At 42.5% G+C, this 19,901-nt stretch overlaps 1 protein-coding gene across 3 annotated transcripts; it reads left to right on the top strand.

Moving 5' to 3' along the window:
- Window positions 1-658: 658 nt before the first annotated feature.
- On the top strand, window positions 659-12,275 carry rem1 (RAS (RAD and GEM)-like GTP-binding 1). 3 transcript variants are annotated; one of them, XM_066672043.1, is made up of 6 exons: window positions 659-783; window positions 1,971-2,366; window positions 2,481-2,830; window positions 6,723-6,805; window positions 7,858-8,065; window positions 11,106-12,275. In XM_066672043.1, the coding sequence occupies exons 3-6, from the start codon at window positions 2,500-2,502 to the stop codon at window positions 11,381-11,383; spliced, it is 900 nt and encodes a 299-aa protein (XP_066528140.1). In that variant the 5' UTR covers window positions 659-783; window positions 1,971-2,366; window positions 2,481-2,499; the 3' UTR covers window positions 11,384-12,275. The 3 variants fall into 3 exon arrangements, with proteins under 3 accessions (XP_066528140.1, XP_066528141.1, XP_066528139.1); XM_066672044.1 differs by lacking the exon at window positions 659-783 and having other exon boundaries at window positions 1,869-2,366; window positions 2,475-2,830; XM_066672042.1 differs by lacking the exon at window positions 659-783 and having other exon boundaries at window positions 1,870-2,366.
- Window positions 12,276-19,901: the final 7,626 nt, after the last annotated feature.

Below are 19,901 nucleotides of genomic sequence, written 5' to 3'. Positions count from 1 at the left end.
TATACGTTTTCCTTCAGTATTTGTTTATATGTTTATTTACCAATCCTCCAAACTTTTCTTTATCCACGAATGTGATCATTTATTTGTTTTAGTGAGTACAACAATCCAAAACCCTCTTGTAAATCTCTGTAAACCCTGCAACTGCAGTTTTGGGACATTGCTGTAATTGACTTAAGTGTGGGAACAAGCCTGGCTCTGTAAACAGTTAGGGCCTTCATCACCCCAATACATGGCTGACTGCTTTGATTACTTTTGTTGTTTCAGTTGGAAAAGATTCAGCTGAGCCTCAGAGAATACAGTTTCCTGGTACGGTCTACTGAAGCAGGACCTCAGCAAAATATGTCCTCATTGTCCTTTCAAGCACCAAAAAAAAAAAGATATTGTGTTGAAGCCCCTGCCTTCTTTGGAGAAACATAAAAGTTAATCAGGCTGTTTTTCTTGAATGGCTGTGTGACTGACACTGCATCTGGCATTACTTCACAGCGACGGTGCTATGAAGGCAAGGTATGGACTAAGTGCAGCTTGAAACATGAAAGAAGGTGATTAATAGAGAAGGCTGATAAGGACTGTGTAGCTTGGAGCGGAGTGAGGGACTGAAGCTCGATGTCATGTTGTTGGAGACAGCTGAAACTGGACTGCACTCTCAGATATTCCACGTCACACTGAAGCAATGACCCAGCACAATGTAAACACAACAAATAAAAAGAACGGCATCTCCCCGAAGACGTTTGGGACTCGTAACTTGAGGATCTGAAAGCATATCTGTCTGAGTTTATGAATTGGGTGAGTAATATAAACAAAACGGTCCATTTCACTAATGCGCTACAGCTAAGGAGTCCACTTGGATTTTGGCTCAAGCGTCAGGATGTTTGGTGACAGTGATAGAATTCAGTGTCACAATATACAAATATATTATGGTTTTATAATTGCATTTATTCAGTAATTAATCTCATGCTTTTGTGCGTACTTTTTAATACTTGAGTGGAAAATAAAAGTATGTACTCCTGGAGGTTGTGGGTTCAATTCTCGCTCTGGGTGACTGTCTGTGAGGAGTGTGGTGTGTTCTCTCGGTGTCTGTGTGGGTTGCCTCCAGGTGACTGTCTGTGAGGAGTGTGGTGTGTTCTCTCTGTGTCTGCGTGGGTTTCCTCCGGGTGACTGTCTGTGAGGAGTGTGGTGTGTTCTCTCTGTGTCTGTGTGGGTTTCCTCCGGGTGACTGTCTGTGAGGAGTGTGGTGTGTTCTCTCTGTGTCTGTGTGGGTTTCCTCCGGGTGACTGTCTGTGAGGAGTATGGTGTGTTCTCCCTGTGTCTGTGTGGGTTTCCTCCGGGTGACTGTCTGTGAGGAGTGTGGTGTGTTCTCTCTGTGTCTGCGTGGGTTTCCTCCGGGTGACTGTCTGTGAGGAGTGTGGTGTGTTCTCCTTGTGTCTGCATGGGTTTCCTCTGGGTGCTCCGGTTTCCTCCTACGCTCCAAAAACACGTTGGTAGGTGGATTGGAGACTCAAAAGTGTCCATAGGTGTGAGTGAATGTGTGAGTGTGTGTCGCCCTGTGAAGGACTGGCGCCACCTCCAGGGTGTGTTCCCGCTTTGTGCCCAATGATTCTGGGTAGGCTCCGGACCCACCGCCGCCCTGAACTGGATAAGAGTTACAGACAATGAATGAATGAAGGAATATTTCACCCAGCACAGAGTGTTTGTAGTTATGGCTTCAAAGTGCCAGGACCTTGTGTTTAAGGTTCTCTCAGGTTGAGGTCAGAAGGCAGATATTTTTGACCTCAGTGTTTGGTCCTCGTGCACTGCATGAAGTTTGTTGAGGGTATCTTGAGGGTTCTGTGTGTGTGAGAGAGAGAGAGAGAGAGAGAGAGAGAGAGAGCAACCCCCTGATTCCACTCCTGAATTTTTAACAGCGTTGTGGAACGTTGCTGACTGGTTGCTATGACTCCTGGGGTTTAACATTACATCGTTGCCTCCCACAGGAAACAAAACTGAGGGAACTGCAGTGAGAACCGACTGAAACTCGGTCAAATCTGACAGACGACAGGCGAAGAGACAGACACCCGGGCAAAGGGACAGTGGTAAAGTGGCTGGGACGTGGTGAAAACTGTGAGAGGGTCTTTTAAAAGAGCTCAAATCTGAGGGAAAGACATGCAAAGGGACGGAAGCCCGGACAATTATGAACAAAAGTGAGAGGGGAAAGTCGAAATAAAGAGCTCCAAAGGCGGGAAATCTGAGCAGAATTACTCTGTAGTGAGTAACGGCTGTGTGTCATTAAAGCGGACCGAGTGAAGAGCAGTGCTTGGAGATGGAGGAGCGGTAAAGAAACCGTCGCTGACCGTCTCCTGGCACCAGTCACACCGCGAATGGCCTCGTCTGTGAGTAAATACCCGTTTTCAGTGGAAGCTATTTCTCTGACTCTGATATGTCCGAAGAAAAGAAACTTAACTGACAAACTATTAACTTGCTGTTGCTTTTCCCCCGAGTTGAAGGCATGCCCATGAGCGGAAGATGACGCTAAACACGGAGAGAGAGGGTAAGGAAACGCTGCGGAGGAGAGCGAGCACTCCGCTCCCCTCCTCTCACCAGCAGCGGTCAAAAGACCGACCGCTGCCCGGGGAACCCCACCACCCTCCGCTCGGACACTCCGCCTCCTACCAGGCCGGGGACAGCAGCGTCAAGCCGCGGTTCAGCAGCTCCTCCGACTCCGAGCAGTCCGACAGCTCCGGAGGTGAGTGCCTCTACCGGGTCGTCCTGCTCGGAGACCACGGGGTGGGCAAGTCCAGCCTCGCCAGCATTTTCGCCGGAATACAAGAAAAAGACGCGCACAATCATATAGGAGGTGAGCCGTTTACAAAAACTGGAGTTTATTACTGTGTCTGTGTTTTTAAATATGTATCTATATATATATATATATATAATTGAATAAATATCACCCCCCAAAATACAGCGTGGTTCTTAAGGTCCATATGGCTTTAATGTTACTCATAAAAGTATATCATTGTAATATATAATTATTATACTTCCTAACCTGTGGTGGTAACCCAGTAAATATTTAGCCGTTGATTCAACGTTGAAATAACGCAATGACTGCCGTCTAATCAACGTTCTCTTAAGGTTGAAAATGAAAGTTGAAAAGACGTCCAAACACAGACATTGAAAAGACGACTATTAGACGTATTTTAGACGTCCATTGACGTTATTAATTGGTCTCGAAATAAATTACTTGTATAAAACGCGTTTTGGACGTCCCCTGACGTTATCGATTGGTCACCACTTAACTAACTTATTAAGATGGATTTTGGACGTCCATTGACGTTTAAAATATGTCCTTGACGGACAGACTACATTTAGACCTATTTCCTATCCAGGGACGTTCCTTGTTTACTGGGAACTCTTGTTGAAAGTGTATTTTAAGACAAACCTGATACAGCATTCGTGTTTTTTTTTTTTATTAAGATTATAAGTGTAACACTAACCACTTTTAATCCATTAACACAGTTGTGACAAATAAAAAGGGGACACAACACTTTTATACCTGGGGAATATAAATATCTCATGAAGCTTTCAAGCATAATGCTGATAAATTTCTTTCATTTTCAACAGCAGTTCTGTCTCCATATTAATAATGTAATGAAACTTGGGGTCACTAGGACCTGGGGGAGCTGCTGCTGTTACTGCATGTCCCTTTGACACCGTGGGCTATGGGCAGTAGTGATGGGAATTTCGGCTCTTTTTTGGGAGCCGGCTTTTTTGGCTCGGCTCTTTATAAAGAGCCGGCTCTTTCGGCTCCTAAATGGCTCTTTGTTTTACCACTGATTTCCACTGGTATAGAACAATATTACCTACATTTTACATGACTATATGGACAAAATATTATTGTTCAAAATTAAAAATAATAAATAGTGTTGCAATGGCCAATTTTTTTATGGCTGTCTTGTAATAACTCACTGATTGCATTCAATTATATAAATAACTGGATTTTTATTTAAACACCTTAATAAAACATCACTTGTAAACTCTGAAATACAGCCAATGGAACCCAAAAGTACAAAATAGCTTATTAAATTAAATAATCATCCATTTCTGGGTAATAAAATAAACAAATACTCTGCAAAGTGCAAAACAGCAGCATTCAACGGTAGTGATTAAAACAACCACATCTGTCAACAAACATTTAACTGATTAACATTTTCTTCAACTATGTTTTGGAAGGCAGATTGGCATTCAGGGAAACCAAGTGTCTCAGCTTGGAGGGTTGGAGCTTGCTTGTTGTTCTCTGATTGGTTGAATGACAAGCCTTAGAAAAATGGCTCGGTCTTAGACGGGAACCGGCTCTCATCGTTCACTTACAAGAGCCGGCTCTTTGAACCGGTTCGTTCGCGACCGACATATCACTAATGGGCAGTACTGATTTCTTTACAGAATACACACACGGTGTGTGTGGGGAGAAGGTGTAGTGAGTTCCCTGATGGCGAGTGTCATTTCAAAACTATAATAAAGTGAAAACTTTAATTGATGCCTGTTATAATCTGTAATGAACCGAACTGAAAGCCACTGAGGCACTAGCTGAAATAGCATTATGTAGCAGAGGAAACCTGGTTACTGATGAAGGTGAAGGACGCTGCTGAATAACCCAGTTAAAATGTTCCCGTGTTAAACTCTGCAGTGTTTAGAGACTGAGCTGATGTTTATGTTCTTTCCTGACGTTACGACTGTGTACTTTACAGACACCTGTAGATAATCAGTTAATAGTTGTTCACTACTCAGTTTTTTGTTTCTACCTGTAGATGGATGTTCAAAACTGCTCCTTGTGGCTTTTCTTAATCTGTACCTCATCAAAGAAATGTGCTGCTATGAGGCAGTCACCCCAGACACCCGCTCCAGTTACAGCTTACCCCCTAATCATTCATCTCTAGTGACGGCCCTGCTCTGGGCAAAAAACACCAAGTCAGATCTGATGTATGTGAATAGTGCAGACTCTTAGGACTGACTGGTGAATCCAAAACCCTACATATCACATGTAGTGACTTGAAAAGTGAAGTATTGATTTAACAGCACAGAAAAACACGAGTTATATTGATCCATAATGCCCGGAGGTGTCTGGAATGTTTTAGCCTGTTATTGTAGCATGTCCTTGCAGTGGATATGGCTGCTGGCTTTGTTGTATTATACTCAGCACTGCTAGATTTGGACATTGCCTATAACTGGGCCCAAGCCGACTTGCTTTGGTGGTGTGTGTGTGACCCATCGAGTGTTCGGTCCTCATTGTGTGATGCGAGCTGTTCTTCTTTCAGTCTATTTTTGTCTCTGTAAGACCTGACTTTGGTACAATGATGTTGTTTGCAAAAGAGAATATATATATTTATGCCCACGTGTGCAGTCGCTGGTGAAATACACTGACTGGGAAATCTAAGATGTCCTTACAGGATTCTCTTACATGGTTACAGATGTAGGTCACAGATATAAGAGCGCTGAAGTATGGATTATTTATTGTCTGAAAGCGCTTGTACTTAAAGGTGCAGGATGACAGCTTTATTCACTGTAGTAGACAAGTAACTGGACATTTGCCTGATTTCTAATGACCTAATCTGGATTATTTTTTAATTTTTACTCTAACATATTGCCTATTTACATATGATGTAAAGTCATTGTAAGTTTGTGCAGAATATAAGTTTTAAGTTTGAGCATGGAAGGAAACCGGAGCACCCGGAGGAAACCCACGCAGACACAGGGAGAACACACCACAATCCTCACAGACAGTCACCCAGAGGAAACCCACGCAGACACAGGGAGAACACACCACAATCCTCACAGACAGTCACCCAGAGGAAACCCACGCAGACACAGGGAGAACACACCACACTCCTCACAGACAGTCACCCAGAGGAAACCCACGCAGACACAGGGAGAACACACCACACTCCTCACAGACAGTCACCCGGAGGAAACCCACGCAGATACAGGGAGAACACACCACACTCCTCACAGACAGTCACCCGGAGGAAACCCACGCAGACACACCCTGGAGGGGGCACCAGTCTGTCACAGGGCGACACACACTCACACACTCACACCTACGGACAATTTTGAGTCTCCAATCCACCTATCTACAGACAATGAATGAATTTCATTAGATTTAAAAACACTACAGTTAAAGTTTATTTGATCCTAGTTTGAGTTCAAACTTGAATGTCGTAGTGTAATAATATTATATTTAAACTTTGCATGAAAGACTTATAAAGTGACAGAGTAGATTTAAAGTGGAAAAATGAGATGAGACCAGGTCTGTTTCACCCTGAAGCAAAGTGTGTTTTCATCTTCTTGTCAAACTGGACACAGGATCAGCTTAAACTAGACATGGCTCAATGCTTTTTCCACTGCTCCACTCTACACTCATTCTTCATGTCCATGAATGCTAAGAAATAACATAGCACCACTCGAGCAGATCAGGGATAAGCACATTAACACTGACATTAAAGGGGTGCTTTTCCCTCAGAGCCTTATCGACTTTATCCTATGTTTAAATAAAGTTTTATGGGAAGACTTTGGTTTGCTTTTTGAAACAAACTGGGCTTTATTCTACGCGTTCAAAAATATACGTTAAAAAGAGTTTAAAAACTGGATAAAAATAAATCAATGTTGAAATATGAGTTTAATAATTAATATTTTGGTTACTGCCAGAGATTAAGATTTGACAGATTCTGAAATATCTATGTTCCTTTATTCTTTAGAGGATACATATGAAAGAACATTAACAGTGGATGGAGAAGAGACCACGCTTGTTGTAATGGACACATGGGAAACAGAGAAGCAGGTATGAAAACCCCCAACAAACAAACATTCATTTCAAACGCATCTGTAGATTTAAAAAATGAAAAATAAAAAAGCAAACCCTACTTTATAAACTCTGCAGCAAGTCAAAGAAAACATCTATAGGCACTTGGTCCACACACAGACTGATTAGTATGTGTCTAAGCTGCAAGTTCACAGTCAACAACAAACAACACACACCTAAAGGCCACAGTGCCCTTCCCAAAGTGAACGTTGTGGAAAAACATTGAGCACCACTGGCCAGACTCTATTGACAGTATCTGAAGTGGAGTGGGCCAGTCTCCAACAGAGATCGGACAGAGCGCTCCGGGCCCCTGCTGAGCATCTTCACACACCAGAGGACACTGATGGCTTTGGGACCTAATTACACCGCTATTGATCACAACACTCTGCGAGTGCACACTGAGGACTCCAAGGCAGCAAGACCTGGTCAGAATGGTTGTTCACAAGGGTAAACACCTCCATTCTGTGGCTCCATAGCATCCCCATAGTTAGTGTGATAGAATACGTGGTTGACGTTAATATTTTATATTCTTAGTCTATTTAATTTGTTAAATTAAATTAAATGTGCAATTATTTGTCACTGTACAATGAAAATTCCCCCGTCTGTGGCAGTGAACACACACACACACACTAGTGGCTGTGAACACACACCCGGGGAGCAGTTGTGGGTTCGGTGCCTTGCTCAAGGGCCCCTCAGCCATGGCTTGAGGAGAAGGACAGTGCTGTGCCTTCACTCCCACCGCCGTGCCACTCATAGGAATCAAACCAACAAACTCTATCTCTAACCATTACACCACAACTGCCCTTGGAAAGAACACGCTTCCCAGACCGGGAATCGAACCCGGGCCACAGCGATGAGAGCACTGAATCCTAATTTGATTTTCCACCAAGGCAGAAACACTTTGCACTCTGTGTTTCATTATAAAACGATAAAGTAAGGCCTTTAGTGAATCCCACTCCTCTGTTCTGAGGGACGTAGATTACATTACACTGTTCATTTATATAATTTCTATCATTGTCTGTGATTCACAGGAGGAGGATGAGAAGTGGGTGCAGGATTACTGCATGCAGGTGGGCAATGCTTATGTCATTGTTTACTCCATCACTGACCGCAGCAGCTTTGAAAGTGCATCAGAACTTCGCATCCAGCTGCGACGCATCCGCCAGGCGGAGAACATTCCTATCATCCTTGTTGGCAATAAGAGCGACCTGGTGCGCTGTCGAGAGGTGGCAGTGGAGGGTAAGCACGCTGATATTGTTATATAAACCTTTGCGTGTTGGTGTGTGTATAATTACTGATTCCATGAGGTTTAGCAGCTTAAGGAAATACTCTTATAACTGTTTGGCAGTTAGCATTTAACCACTGAAACAAAGTATATTTCACTTTCATTGATTCTTCAGGATAGGGCTGGATGATACGGTCAAAATTTATATCACGATATATTTCTTAATTGTGGTCGATACGATATAATTCTAATATTGATATGAACAGTATAAAATCCACTGGAAACTTCTAAGAAACAAACAAGGAACGTGACATCAAATATAAACCTACAGGCCTTGACAATGTTTATGTTAAAGGCTAAGCACCATTTAATGGACCTCCATGAATATTTCACATTATTGTAGTCACTGACATATATAAGTATGAATTAAAATGAAAATAGCAGCTTAATTTGCTTTAAAACTGACAATTTTATTAAATTGACGGAAAAACCCGAAATTCTTGAACGCAACCGTGATGTCACTGGTCGGCAACAGCTGATCAACGCCGCGGTAAAACACCATTATGACTGACTGTTATGACAGTATCTAGCTAGCTAAATAACCAACATTATTCATGACAATAGCCTAGCAATAAGCTAAACTCAAATTTAGAGGTACCGTTATTCTTGTAAATGTGATCGAAGTCGAACTCGAATTCATCCGACACTATAAACCTCCGTAATGCAGCTACGTAGCCGAGTATAATCTGAGCCACCGAGTTTAGCAAGTCAAGCTAACGTTAACTAACCCCAACTAAAACAGGCAAAGTGAGTGTCCTTACCCTGTTTACCTCCATGTTACAGAGGCTGTTGAACACCATTCGTTGGTTTCCTCACATGCCCATATTGTTGGAAAAGCGCCAGTGAAATGAGCTACAGATAACGGAGTGAGCGGATGGTCCTTTCCAAAGTGCCCGTTTAAAGTTGACAAATTTAGTCCATTTTCTGGATATTTTGGGATTTTTGGGTCATTTGTGCACAGATGTCCCACTGTACATTGAATGATTGCAGCCAAAAACATCACACCTTTTCGTCATTTTGCATTAAATAAAGTGCAGCTTCTAGAGTTGTTGTCCACCATCTACGTCACAGGCAAGACGCCTATTAGAGTTTCCCAACACCGTTGGGGGGCAACGGTCTTTTAAACCTTATTCCTTGAATTAGTAAGAAATAACATGTTTTCTGACTATCAATAAACACAAGTTAGGAACTCAAATTCCACTGTATTTATTTGTTTGACACTTTCATATCGCTGGTGCATAGCCTTTAAACTAAATTTTAAATTGAGTGCTGAACTGACGACAGCGCTCTCTAATGTCAGTCAGTGGCCGATGCTGTAAATAATGTGTATTGAAATTTTGAAAATGTGTTTAAACAGTTAATATTGCGATTATATGTTGATATTTAGTTATTGTCCAGCCCTAGTTCAGTAAGTGAACAGTTGATACAGTTAGAGCAATAGTTGGAGGAATTGTTTTTTCCACCCAGAAGAATGTGTGGAACTTTCTGTCTGATGACACGTGTTTTACCAAACAATCCCTTGGAGAAACCTTAACCCTTCATACCCCATTCTTAAATCCCTACACTGGAGACCTGTCTGTTACAGAATAGACTTTAAGGTGTGGTTACTGCTCTATAAATGTCTTCATGGTGTAGGAGCAGTGTATTTATCAGATCTGTTACAGAGATATGAGCCAAACAGAGATCTCAGAACTTTAGGAACTAGAGTTAGTCCTGCCTCAGGTGGAGAGTAAACATGGAGAAGCAGCGTTTAGCTCCGGCGCCGCTCTGAAACAGAACCAGACTGAGAACATTAGAAGATCTTAGACACTTTTAAACCAAGACTGACCACACTCCTGTTTGAGCAGCTACAGCGCGGTTTAAAACACTCCTCACGGTTTATTCTGTAACAGCTCTTTAGTTTTTCCTTTTATTGCATCATTGTAATGGTTTGAATCATTTAAATCATGTTTCCTTTTACTCTTTCTATGCATTATGTTTAAGATATGAATATGAATATTGCACATTGATGAGTAGATCTTGCAGTGGCTGAGAGTCCAAAACAGTAGCAGCAGCGGCGGCGGTGGTGGTAATAAATATATTGTACATTATTGTTATATTGTTGAAAGGAAGTCAGAGTGGGATCGGTGCATATGAGAGTTCAGAAAGGTTATGGCCCTTTCTCAGTCTGTTTGGTAGGTGCTACAGGTGACTCCAAACCAGAACAGAGGGCAACAGTTCAGAGAGATGAGAAGTGGGGTGTGAGCTGCCCTTAACGGAGAGTAGGCGGTGAATGTGGGGAGACGAAGCGTAGATACGGTTTAACTTAGCACGAATATTGATGTCTGCTATTTACACTAATGCTAAATTGCTAAAGCTACAATGTGCTAATCTTAAAAGCTCACTCCAGTCTGGGCGCTGGGAGACTCGTCTATTGGGGTCAGTGGCCATTTCCAGCCGCCGGCTCGGCGGAGCCTCGGGTTCGTTTCTAGAGTCGTGGTTCGTTGGTGGAGGCAAAAAATATTCAAATGCCCGGTTCGTATCTTGGAAAGTTCGTTAGGATAGGCGTTCGTTAGTAGAGGCGTTCATTAGTAGAGGTTCCACTGTATTTATATTATAATAAATCGTTAGTTTCTTCTTCTTTATTTTTGGTTGTAATATGTGTTTTATTTTTATTGCCAAGTAAATAGTTATTTAAAAAATACATTGAAATATTGTGATATTATTTTAGGGCCACATCGTACACCCCAGGTTTGGATATTTTTCTCATTCTAACATCTGGATTGTTAAAGTTTGGAGGTTGTCCCTTTGAATTTTTGTTACGTACATGGCTCATATTTTATGTGAATATCAAATCAACATGTTCTCTGTTGTATCAGAGTGTTGCTTTGAAATTGTTGTTGACAGTCATCAATAAAACAACACAGGCCATAGTCCTCATTGCTGTGATATGGCTGTGAAATGTAACATACTGCAGAACTTTACTCGGATTAACGTCCTGCTCTGTTTTGTCAGAGGGCCGGGCCTGCGCTGTGGTCTTTGACTGCAAGTTCATTGAGACGTCAGCTTCGCTGCACCACAACGTGAATGAGTTATTTGAGGGCATCGTGAGGCAGATTCGCCTGCGGAAAGACAGCAAAGAGACCAATGAACGTCGCCGCTCCATCTACAAGCGCAAGGAGAGCATCACCAAAAAGGCCCGCCGCTTCCTTGACAGGCTAGTGGCAAGGAACAACAAAAAGATGGCCCTCAAAGTACGCTCCAAATCCTGCCACGACCTCACTGTGCTCTGAGCTCTGTTCCAGACCTCTCGTCGTCGTCTGTTTCTGTAACTCCTGAGAGGCTCAGTTCTATTCTCTAAGAAATCTATCAGTGACGGACAAGTATTTTTGTATTTGTTATTTATTAAAGTCATGATGATTGAACTATGCAACTTTTTCCTACTCAAGCACTTGAGAATATTTCTGGTTAATAGATCAGTGCGGAGTAATCTTGGGGTAATTCCTAGACCAAAGGTGTGTTACTGTATATCACTAATGAAGTGGGCTTGGATTTGGTTGGACTTCTATCAACGCTTGCCTTATCGCACTGGGTAGACATCTGGGGTAGGTTTTTTAGCTCAATTTCATTGTTATTTCTGCTATTTTCAAAACGAATAATGACCCAGTGTCTGCTTTATAAGAAAGAAATGACTTTGTAAACAATGATGTCATTTATTAGAAAAGAAAACACTGTCCAAAGAGGCACTACAGTAGACCACTGTGGTTTTGGTGGTTGTTTCACTGAACAGACCGATGACTGATCAGAATCCCAAACAGCACTGTACTTTTGAAGTTACAGTGAGAGTAAACACCTCATTGAGACTGTACAAACATGAACATTGTGAGCTTCAGATAAGAAGAGAATACAAATATCTTCTGCAAAAATGACTTCTGGGTTTGATGGAGCTGTATTTTATTCTAAAACTATGCAACTCTTCATTCTTTTTCCTTGTTATTTCACTGATGGTGTGAATGCGAGCGTTCAAGAAATGACCAAAGAGATATTTTTTACTTGCTAAAGGATACTTTATGGACTGATATATATATATTTTTTTTTGTGATAACTTGTGGCTACTGGTTTGGACCGAGAAACAAATAAGAAACAATTTTGTACAAAGAATTTTGATTTGTAAATAGACAGATATATGGTTGGAATTTCTTTAATAAAAAGTGTAAAACAAGCACACACTGTATCTTATTATTCTCTCTAGAATTTGGTGCTGGTTCTGTTTAAGCAAAAGTCTTCAAATAAGCAAGGCTTGTTTATTTATAGAGCACCTTTCATACAAAAGCAGTTCAAAGTGTTTTGCAGAAAAAAAATAGATGTTTCCTCACCATAACAGCTGTGTTAAAGCCAAGGTCTCCATTCTACATATTTTCTTTTAATGAATTCCCACCAGGGTGGCGCTGTGAAGCAGCAGGTAGTGTCTGTCACAGCTCCAGGGACCTGGAGGTTGTGGGTTCGAGTCCCACTCCGGGTGACTGTCTGTGAGGAGTGTGGTGTGTTCTCCCTGTGTCTGTGTGGGTTTCCTCCAGGTGACTGTCTGTGAGGAGTGTGGTGTGTTCTCCCTGTGTCTGCGTGGGTTTCCTCCGGGTGACTGTCTGTGAGGAGTGTGGTGTGTTCTCCCTGTGTCTGCGTGGGTTTCCTCCGGGTGACTGTCTGTGAGGAGTGTGGTGTGTTCTCCCTGTGTCTGTGTGGGTTTCCTCCGGGTGACTGTCTGTGAGGAGTGTGGTGTGTTCTCCCTGTGTCTGCGTGGGTTTCCTCCGGGTGACTGTCTGTGAGGAGTGTGGTGTGTTCTCCCTGTGTCTGCGTGGGTTTCCTCCGGGTGCTCCGGTTTCCTTCCACGCTCCAAAAACACACGTTGGTTGGTGGATTGGAAACTGAAAAGTGTCCGTAGGTGTGAGTGTGTGAATGAATGTGTGAGTGTGTGTCGCCCTGTGAAGGACTGGCCTACTTCGCTTTGGTTTATTTTGTGTAATGAAATATAACTATCAACTTTAAATATCAATGGTAAAGCAGGCATTTGTTTGAAAATACACAACAACAAAATAATGGAGTAAAATCTATGTTATAATCCAAAATGTAACGTTTAATTGACATAGACTTCAATTTCAATTTCGATTTCTTACTGAAATGTACCACAATAAAATGTGCTGCCATTGCATCCTGCAGGTCATCAGTGCTGCCCAGGCCTTGAAAATGTGCCACTGATTTGTATGATAATGTGGAGCTCAGATATCTCCTGTGCTTTCAGTTGAACTGGGACTGGACGGCCATTCATTGTTTTCATGCTCAGACACAGACCAGTGGCTTTGAGATTGCTGCTTTCCAACAATGTATAAGGTATCAACGGAGCTCCAGTTTTGTAACAGGCCCACACCGAAGAACAACCTGTGCCAAGACCTTTCTTTGTGTGCTGATGAGTTCGGATTATGCTCTGTAATGCTGTAACCTTAAACTTCTAAAAAAAAAAAAAAAAAAAAAAAAAAAATCTCTTCACATACAGTCACCCGGATTCAGTATTTTGGGTTTCAGAAGACGTTTGATCATTTCAAGTACCTTTCAAGGTATTTTCTGTTTCTCAAAACCCAAGTAACTCTAAGTGCTTTACCTTTACTTTGACTCATCTCAACCACTAATATGCATCCACCTTCCGTGCGATGTGACGGCAGCCAGTGTTCAATATTATGCTCAACACACAGTAGCGATTAGTTAAAGAGGAATGATTGAGTGTTGATGACGGATGATCAGGACATCGGCGGTGACCACAGTGGCAGATAAAGTCAGGGCACGGGGCTAATTCTTTTTGAGGAAATGCTGTGGAATCTATTACCTCAAAGAATCAGGACCTTGCAGTTATCTCTCGTGGTTTATTGGTCCCTGTGTCCCTCGACATTTTAGATCTGAAGCAAGGTTTGAGCTTGAAACATTTCCAATATGATTTCCTTAAACCCATTTTCATAAAAAAATTAAAATAAAAACAAAGTAAATATGGCTCCTGTGAATCATATTCTTTCTTCTCATGTCTGCTGCTGTCGGCCCGACACCACACTGATCGAGTAACCAATCTGTAGCTCACTCACTCATGCTCTTATAGTTGGTCTGTCAGCTCACAGGGGCCTGTGTGTTTGTGTTTTTGATGGAGGCAGATGTGTCGGGACGGCCATTGCTCAGCATCAGGCCAGGGGCTGCAATAAGGCCAGCTCTGGAGTTCTGTGCCTGGGTCAACTCTTTCCATTCGGACCAGTGGGGGTTGTTGCAGGGGGAGGGGACAGGGCCTGAGCACAGAGCATTGATTTGGTCTGGCTAATGGAAAGAATGCCTCACTCCACGGTCAACCTTTCCCCCAGCTAATTCAGACTCCACTGACACCCATACACACGCGCAACACACAAACAGACATCATTTCCTCTGAAACATGGGGGACGTTATCTACTGCAGATGCTTCCTACACTCTCAGAATTAAAGGTACGGTACAGGGACATTACTGCCACTGAAGGTAGGAACAGTGTAGTGTATCTTTAAAGGTACAGCAGTGGTGTTAGAGTCCAGTTGTGTTCCCTAAAGGTTCATTACATTCTCTTCTCCAGAAGGAGAGGGGGATCTCTGTAATCTTTCATTATACAACTGTGGAGAATAAAAGAACACAATAAATGTCCTGGAGATGAAACAGTGCAAATGACATCAACACAACTTTAAAATTCATAGTTAATATGGAATAAGGTACAATTATCCGTGCTGCCCCCAGCTCTGGAACAAATTAGGAATTTTCCACATGAAAACTTTAGATAATCCGTTAATTTAATTATTCCTTTTTTTAATCAGGAAATGTAGCACATTTTCAGAGGTCATCTGGCTTACCACCTCAGAATGCTTTCCATACCATACCATGTGTGTTACTCGTACCTCAGTCTCAGAACCACTGGTCTAGACCAAAACTAACACATACTTTTGGATACAAAATTATCCCCAAGAACAGAACAAATGGACGTGCACTGCAGCACTGTTACCTTAATAAATGATGAATAAATTCTCCTCACATGTCATTTTTAAACTACATCATTTTGTTTATTTATTTTTTTTATTTAAAATGTAATTTTTAATAATACACAACAGTATGTGTCACCCTGTGAAGGACTGGCACCCCCTACAGGCTGTGGGCTTGAGTCACACTCCAGGTGACTGTCTGTTTGTGTGTTCTCCCTGTGTCTGCGTGGGTTTCCTCCGGGTGACTGTCTGTGAGGAGTGTGGTGTGTTCTCCCTGTGTCTGCATGGGTTTCCTCCGGGTGACTGTGAGGAGTGTGGTGTGTTCTCCCTGTGTCTGCGTGGGTTTCCTCCGGGTGACTGTCTGTGAGGAGTGTGGTGTGTTCTCTCTGTGTCTGCATGGGTTTCCTCCGGGTGCTCCGGTTTCCTCCCACGCTCCAAAAACACATGTTGGTAGGTGGATTGTTGACTCAAAAGTGTCCGTAGGTGTGTGTGTGTGAATTTGTGAGTGCGTGTCTCCCTGTGAAGGACTGGCGCCCCCTCCAGGGTGTGTTCCTGCCTTGCGCCCAGTGATTCCAGGTAGGCTCCAGACCCACTGCGACCCTGAACTGGATAAGGGTTACAGATAATGAATCCAGAGCCTACCTGGAATCATTGAGCGCAAGGCGGAAATACACCCTGGAGGGGGCTCCAGTCCTTCACAGGGCAACACAGACACACACACACATTCACACCTACAGACACTTTTGAGTCGCCAATCCACCTACCAACGTGTGTTTTTGGACTGTAGGAGGAAACCGGAGCACCCAGAGGAAACCCACGCAGACACAGAGAGAACACACCACACTCCTCACAGACAGTCACCCGGAGTGGGAATTAAACCCACAACCTCCAGGCCCCTGGAGCTGTGTGGCTGCGACACTACCTGCTGCACCACCGTGCCGCACTCAAATAAATTATGTATAGCAAATAAAAGATATAGCTGTGAAATTTTCTGGAGGACCCAAATAAACACTTAAATGGGTCATGTTTTATGCAGCGTAGTAACACATTTACTGTAATATCTGTAGCCCTACACTTGGTGTTTGTATTTTAGTCTACATTATTCCACTTAGGTCACCATTCTATTAAAATAAAAGTGCTTACACTTGAGCATAGGTTTAGACTCCACTGCCCACATCACCCGTGCTGCGTGTGGTATTTGATCTATTTGCCTAAGTGGCTGCACTTGAGTGGCTTAGAGTGAGTAAAGTTTAGTTGCAAGAAGCTAAGACTTTGAATAATGTTTACAGCTTTCAGATCTTCTTACTTTAAATGTACTGCTTGGTGCAATAGCTTTGTAATATTACCTTTATTCATATCCCAAATCTGTTTTATTAAGTAGCCGTTAATGCTTCGTTTTCTCATCTTTACAGGCTTGTGTAATTTAAACACATTCTTTCCTGCAATGAAACACACTCCTTTCAAAACAAGAAGATGACTGTTTTCTTTAAATGGCAACTGCAACTTGGTATTAAGTGTTAGACGTGAGATTATAGGGAATCCAGCTACCAGAGTCATGCAGTAAAAGGTAACAACAAAACATGGGGGGTGGAGAGAGAGAGAGAGAGAGAAAACCGAATGGAAAATCTGAATAAAGCCAAGGAGGTGGTGGCGCATACAGGAAGATGAACGACCCCGCACTGGTCACACTGACTGGTTCTTGTAACGTGTCGAGAAGCTGGCGTCCTCCAGATGTGTGTCATGTTTATACTGTCCAAAGCCTCCCAGGAGATTTACATTTGGCTGCACTCCATCAGGCTGAAGGCAAAGAGAGAGAGAGAGAGAGAGAGAGAGAGAGAGAGAGAGAGAGAGAGAGAGAGAGAGATAATTACGGAAAGTTGGCAGCCAGCAAAGGAGCTAGCAAGCTGTGGTAAGATACAGTGGAAAGAATGAGATTAAACCAAGAAAAATGCAAGGTCATAAAGAAGTCATTAAAAAAACATTTTTATGCCACAGCAGAATAAACATTGTATTTCCTCAATATTAATTTTTCTGTGGAGGTGTGATGTAAGTGTAACAAGTTTATATTGTAATTCTGGAAAGTGTCTATTCTAACATAATAATGGTCATAAAATTAAAGAGTACCTTGTACTTTCATTCTAAGCACATGTAAACAAAGGGTTAACACTGTTGTTTTGTGTATAGTTTGTTTGTTTGCTTGTTTTTCTAACTAAAAAGATGTTTCCCTGCTGAACTGGTGTCAGTACAGTTCAGCTCTGATGAAGGTTACTGCTGATTCAATGCAGTGCATTGATTTTTTCCCCTCATGTTCATACTCTATGGGGTAAACATTTTCCAGCTTAAGGCGAAAGCTTTAAGGCCAAATGTTTGTCTCTCTATCCTCACAGGACCTAAGAGCACAGTAGGTCACACACATTGGAACAAAAATTCTTCCATGACAAACAAACGCCGGAATCCAGCGCTGAGTTCTGTAGACCGCCAAAAACCTGACTTGTGAATTGACCTTTGACATCAGAAACGCCCACATGGAGGCAGTCGTGGCCTAATGGTTAGAGACCAGGCTCGGTACCGGAAGCTTGTCGGTTTGAACCCCAGGCCCTGCTGGAACACGGCTGAAGTGCCCTTGAGCAAGGCACTGAACCCCCAAACGCTCCCCGGGTACTGGGAATAGCGGCCCGCTGCTTTTATAGCTTTAAAATAATTACAGTATGGACAGAAGGAAATAATAAATAATGCAAAAAAAAAATAATAAGAGTAAATGAGTTCCCATGTCACTACATTAGGGTGACCAGATCAGAGATGGTGAGAAAGGGGACACGTCTCCCGGGGGGGTGAACAACTACTGACGTGCAGACTGACCAATTAAATGTTTACAGAGAAGGTTGTCGACCAATAACGGTAGCCCTACAGTCAGACCGTCCAATCAGAAGGCTGCTTTTAGGCTACTTCACCACGCCCCCTTCTCACTCAAGCGAACCAAACGGAGTAGGGGAAGGCAGGACTAATTTGTGACAAAGCTTCTAGAAATTCTATGTAAGTTCTAGAAAAACAAAATCCCGGACGTTTGTGAAATTCCGCCCGGACATTTTTTTAAGTCAAAAAAAGAGGACATGTCCGGGTAAAAGAGGACGTCTGGTCACCCTACACTACATAAAAGACAAAAATACAATAATCATAAAAAAAGTACAGAAAGGACCAACAGTGGGTACGGCGTACCATTAAATACATTTTTAAAAAATAATAATAACTAACATGGATGTGTGCAGTGTTAGAATTTTTACTATATGCATTGATTAGGGTGACCAGACGTTCTCTTTTACCTGGACATGTCCTCTTTTTTAAACTTAAAAAAATGTCCGGGCGGAATTTCACAAACGTCCGGGATTTTGTTTTTCTAGAGTTTACATAGAACTTCGAGAAGCGTTTCGTTCACAAACTAGTCCCGCCCTCCCCTACTCCGATTGATTCGCTTGAGTGAGAAGGGGGCGTGTTGAAGAAGCCTAAAATCTTTTGATTGGACGGTTTGGCTGTAGAGCTACCGTTATTGGTGGATAACCTTCTCTGTAAACCTTTAATAGGTCAGCCTGCACGTCGGTAGTCCTTGTTTACGTCAGGCAAAGCTCATGTACCCACCCTCTTCTCGAGCAGCTATGCCGAAACGTAAATGTAAGTTCTCGGATGAATTAAAAAAGAAATTCCCATGTTTTGTGTAGCAAATAAAGGTGTAAAGGACCTAAAAGCACACATAGGTTCAGCTAAGAATACAACGGCAGCGAGGGGTGAGAGCTGATCCCCCCCCCCTGTTTTTTTCTGATTTAATGTGACATTTACTCAGAAATAATAGGCAAATTACATTCATTACCTCAGAAATGTATGGCTCCATATTACACACAAAAAAATAGAACAAATTATAGTGAGACACTTGACCTGTTTTTAAAAGAAAAAAAAAACATTTTTTATATTTCCTCAAAACTGATGAATACAAACAAAAAGCAAGAGTTTAAAAACGTGTATCAGCATAAGAATAAATAAAATAATCTCATGTGTAAACCTCTTCTTGCTGCTAAACCCGAGGAATGGTGGCTTTTCCACGCAGCATGGTTATGAGTTAGCTGGATAACTTAAGCACAGCGTTGATGACTGTAGAGCATGAATGCCCTCAGCTATTTTCCAGTTGGATATGGTTGATTTGGGCTTTAAATTATGTGGCTAAAATGAGAATCCTGTTTTGAGGAATTCCCCACTGGAGTTGAAACACATAGAGAAAGTTAGGAGGCACGTAGGGCAGGACAATACACCCAACATTTATATTAAGATATATTTTTACATTTTGATTCATTCATTGTCTGTGACCCTTATCCAGTTCAGGGTCGCGGTGGGTCCGGAGCCTGCCCGGAATCACTGGGTGCAAGGCAGGAACACACACTGCCTTCACAGGGCGACACACACTCACACATTCACTTACACACACGGAGACATTTGAGTCGCCAATCCACCTACCAACGTGCTTTATTGGACCATGGGAGGAAACACAATATCATATTAGTGTTACTAAAATATTGTAAATTGCGATATATATTGATATTGGGTTATTATACAGCCCTAGACCCTGGGACGGTCAGTGCTCTTCCTGATTTCTTTCATATGGTGTTGGTCCAGTGTTGTTCCACCGTGGTACTTCTTTGACTGTGTTTGTCCAGCGCTCTCGCAGCGTTTTGTTCTCAGTCTGTAGTTGCCCAGTGCTCTTAGGTCCCTCTTGTGGTGGACATTGTCAAACTGTTA

The sequence above is a fragment of the Hoplias malabaricus genome, chromosome 5 (assembly GCF_029633855.1).
Source record: "Hoplias malabaricus isolate fHopMal1 chromosome 5, fHopMal1.hap1, whole genome shotgun sequence".
Classification (NCBI taxonomy): Eukaryota; Metazoa; Chordata; class Actinopteri; order Characiformes; family Erythrinidae; genus Hoplias; species Hoplias malabaricus.
The sequence above is the reverse complement of the archived record's forward strand: the minus strand, read 5'-3'. Positions and strand labels throughout refer to the sequence as shown.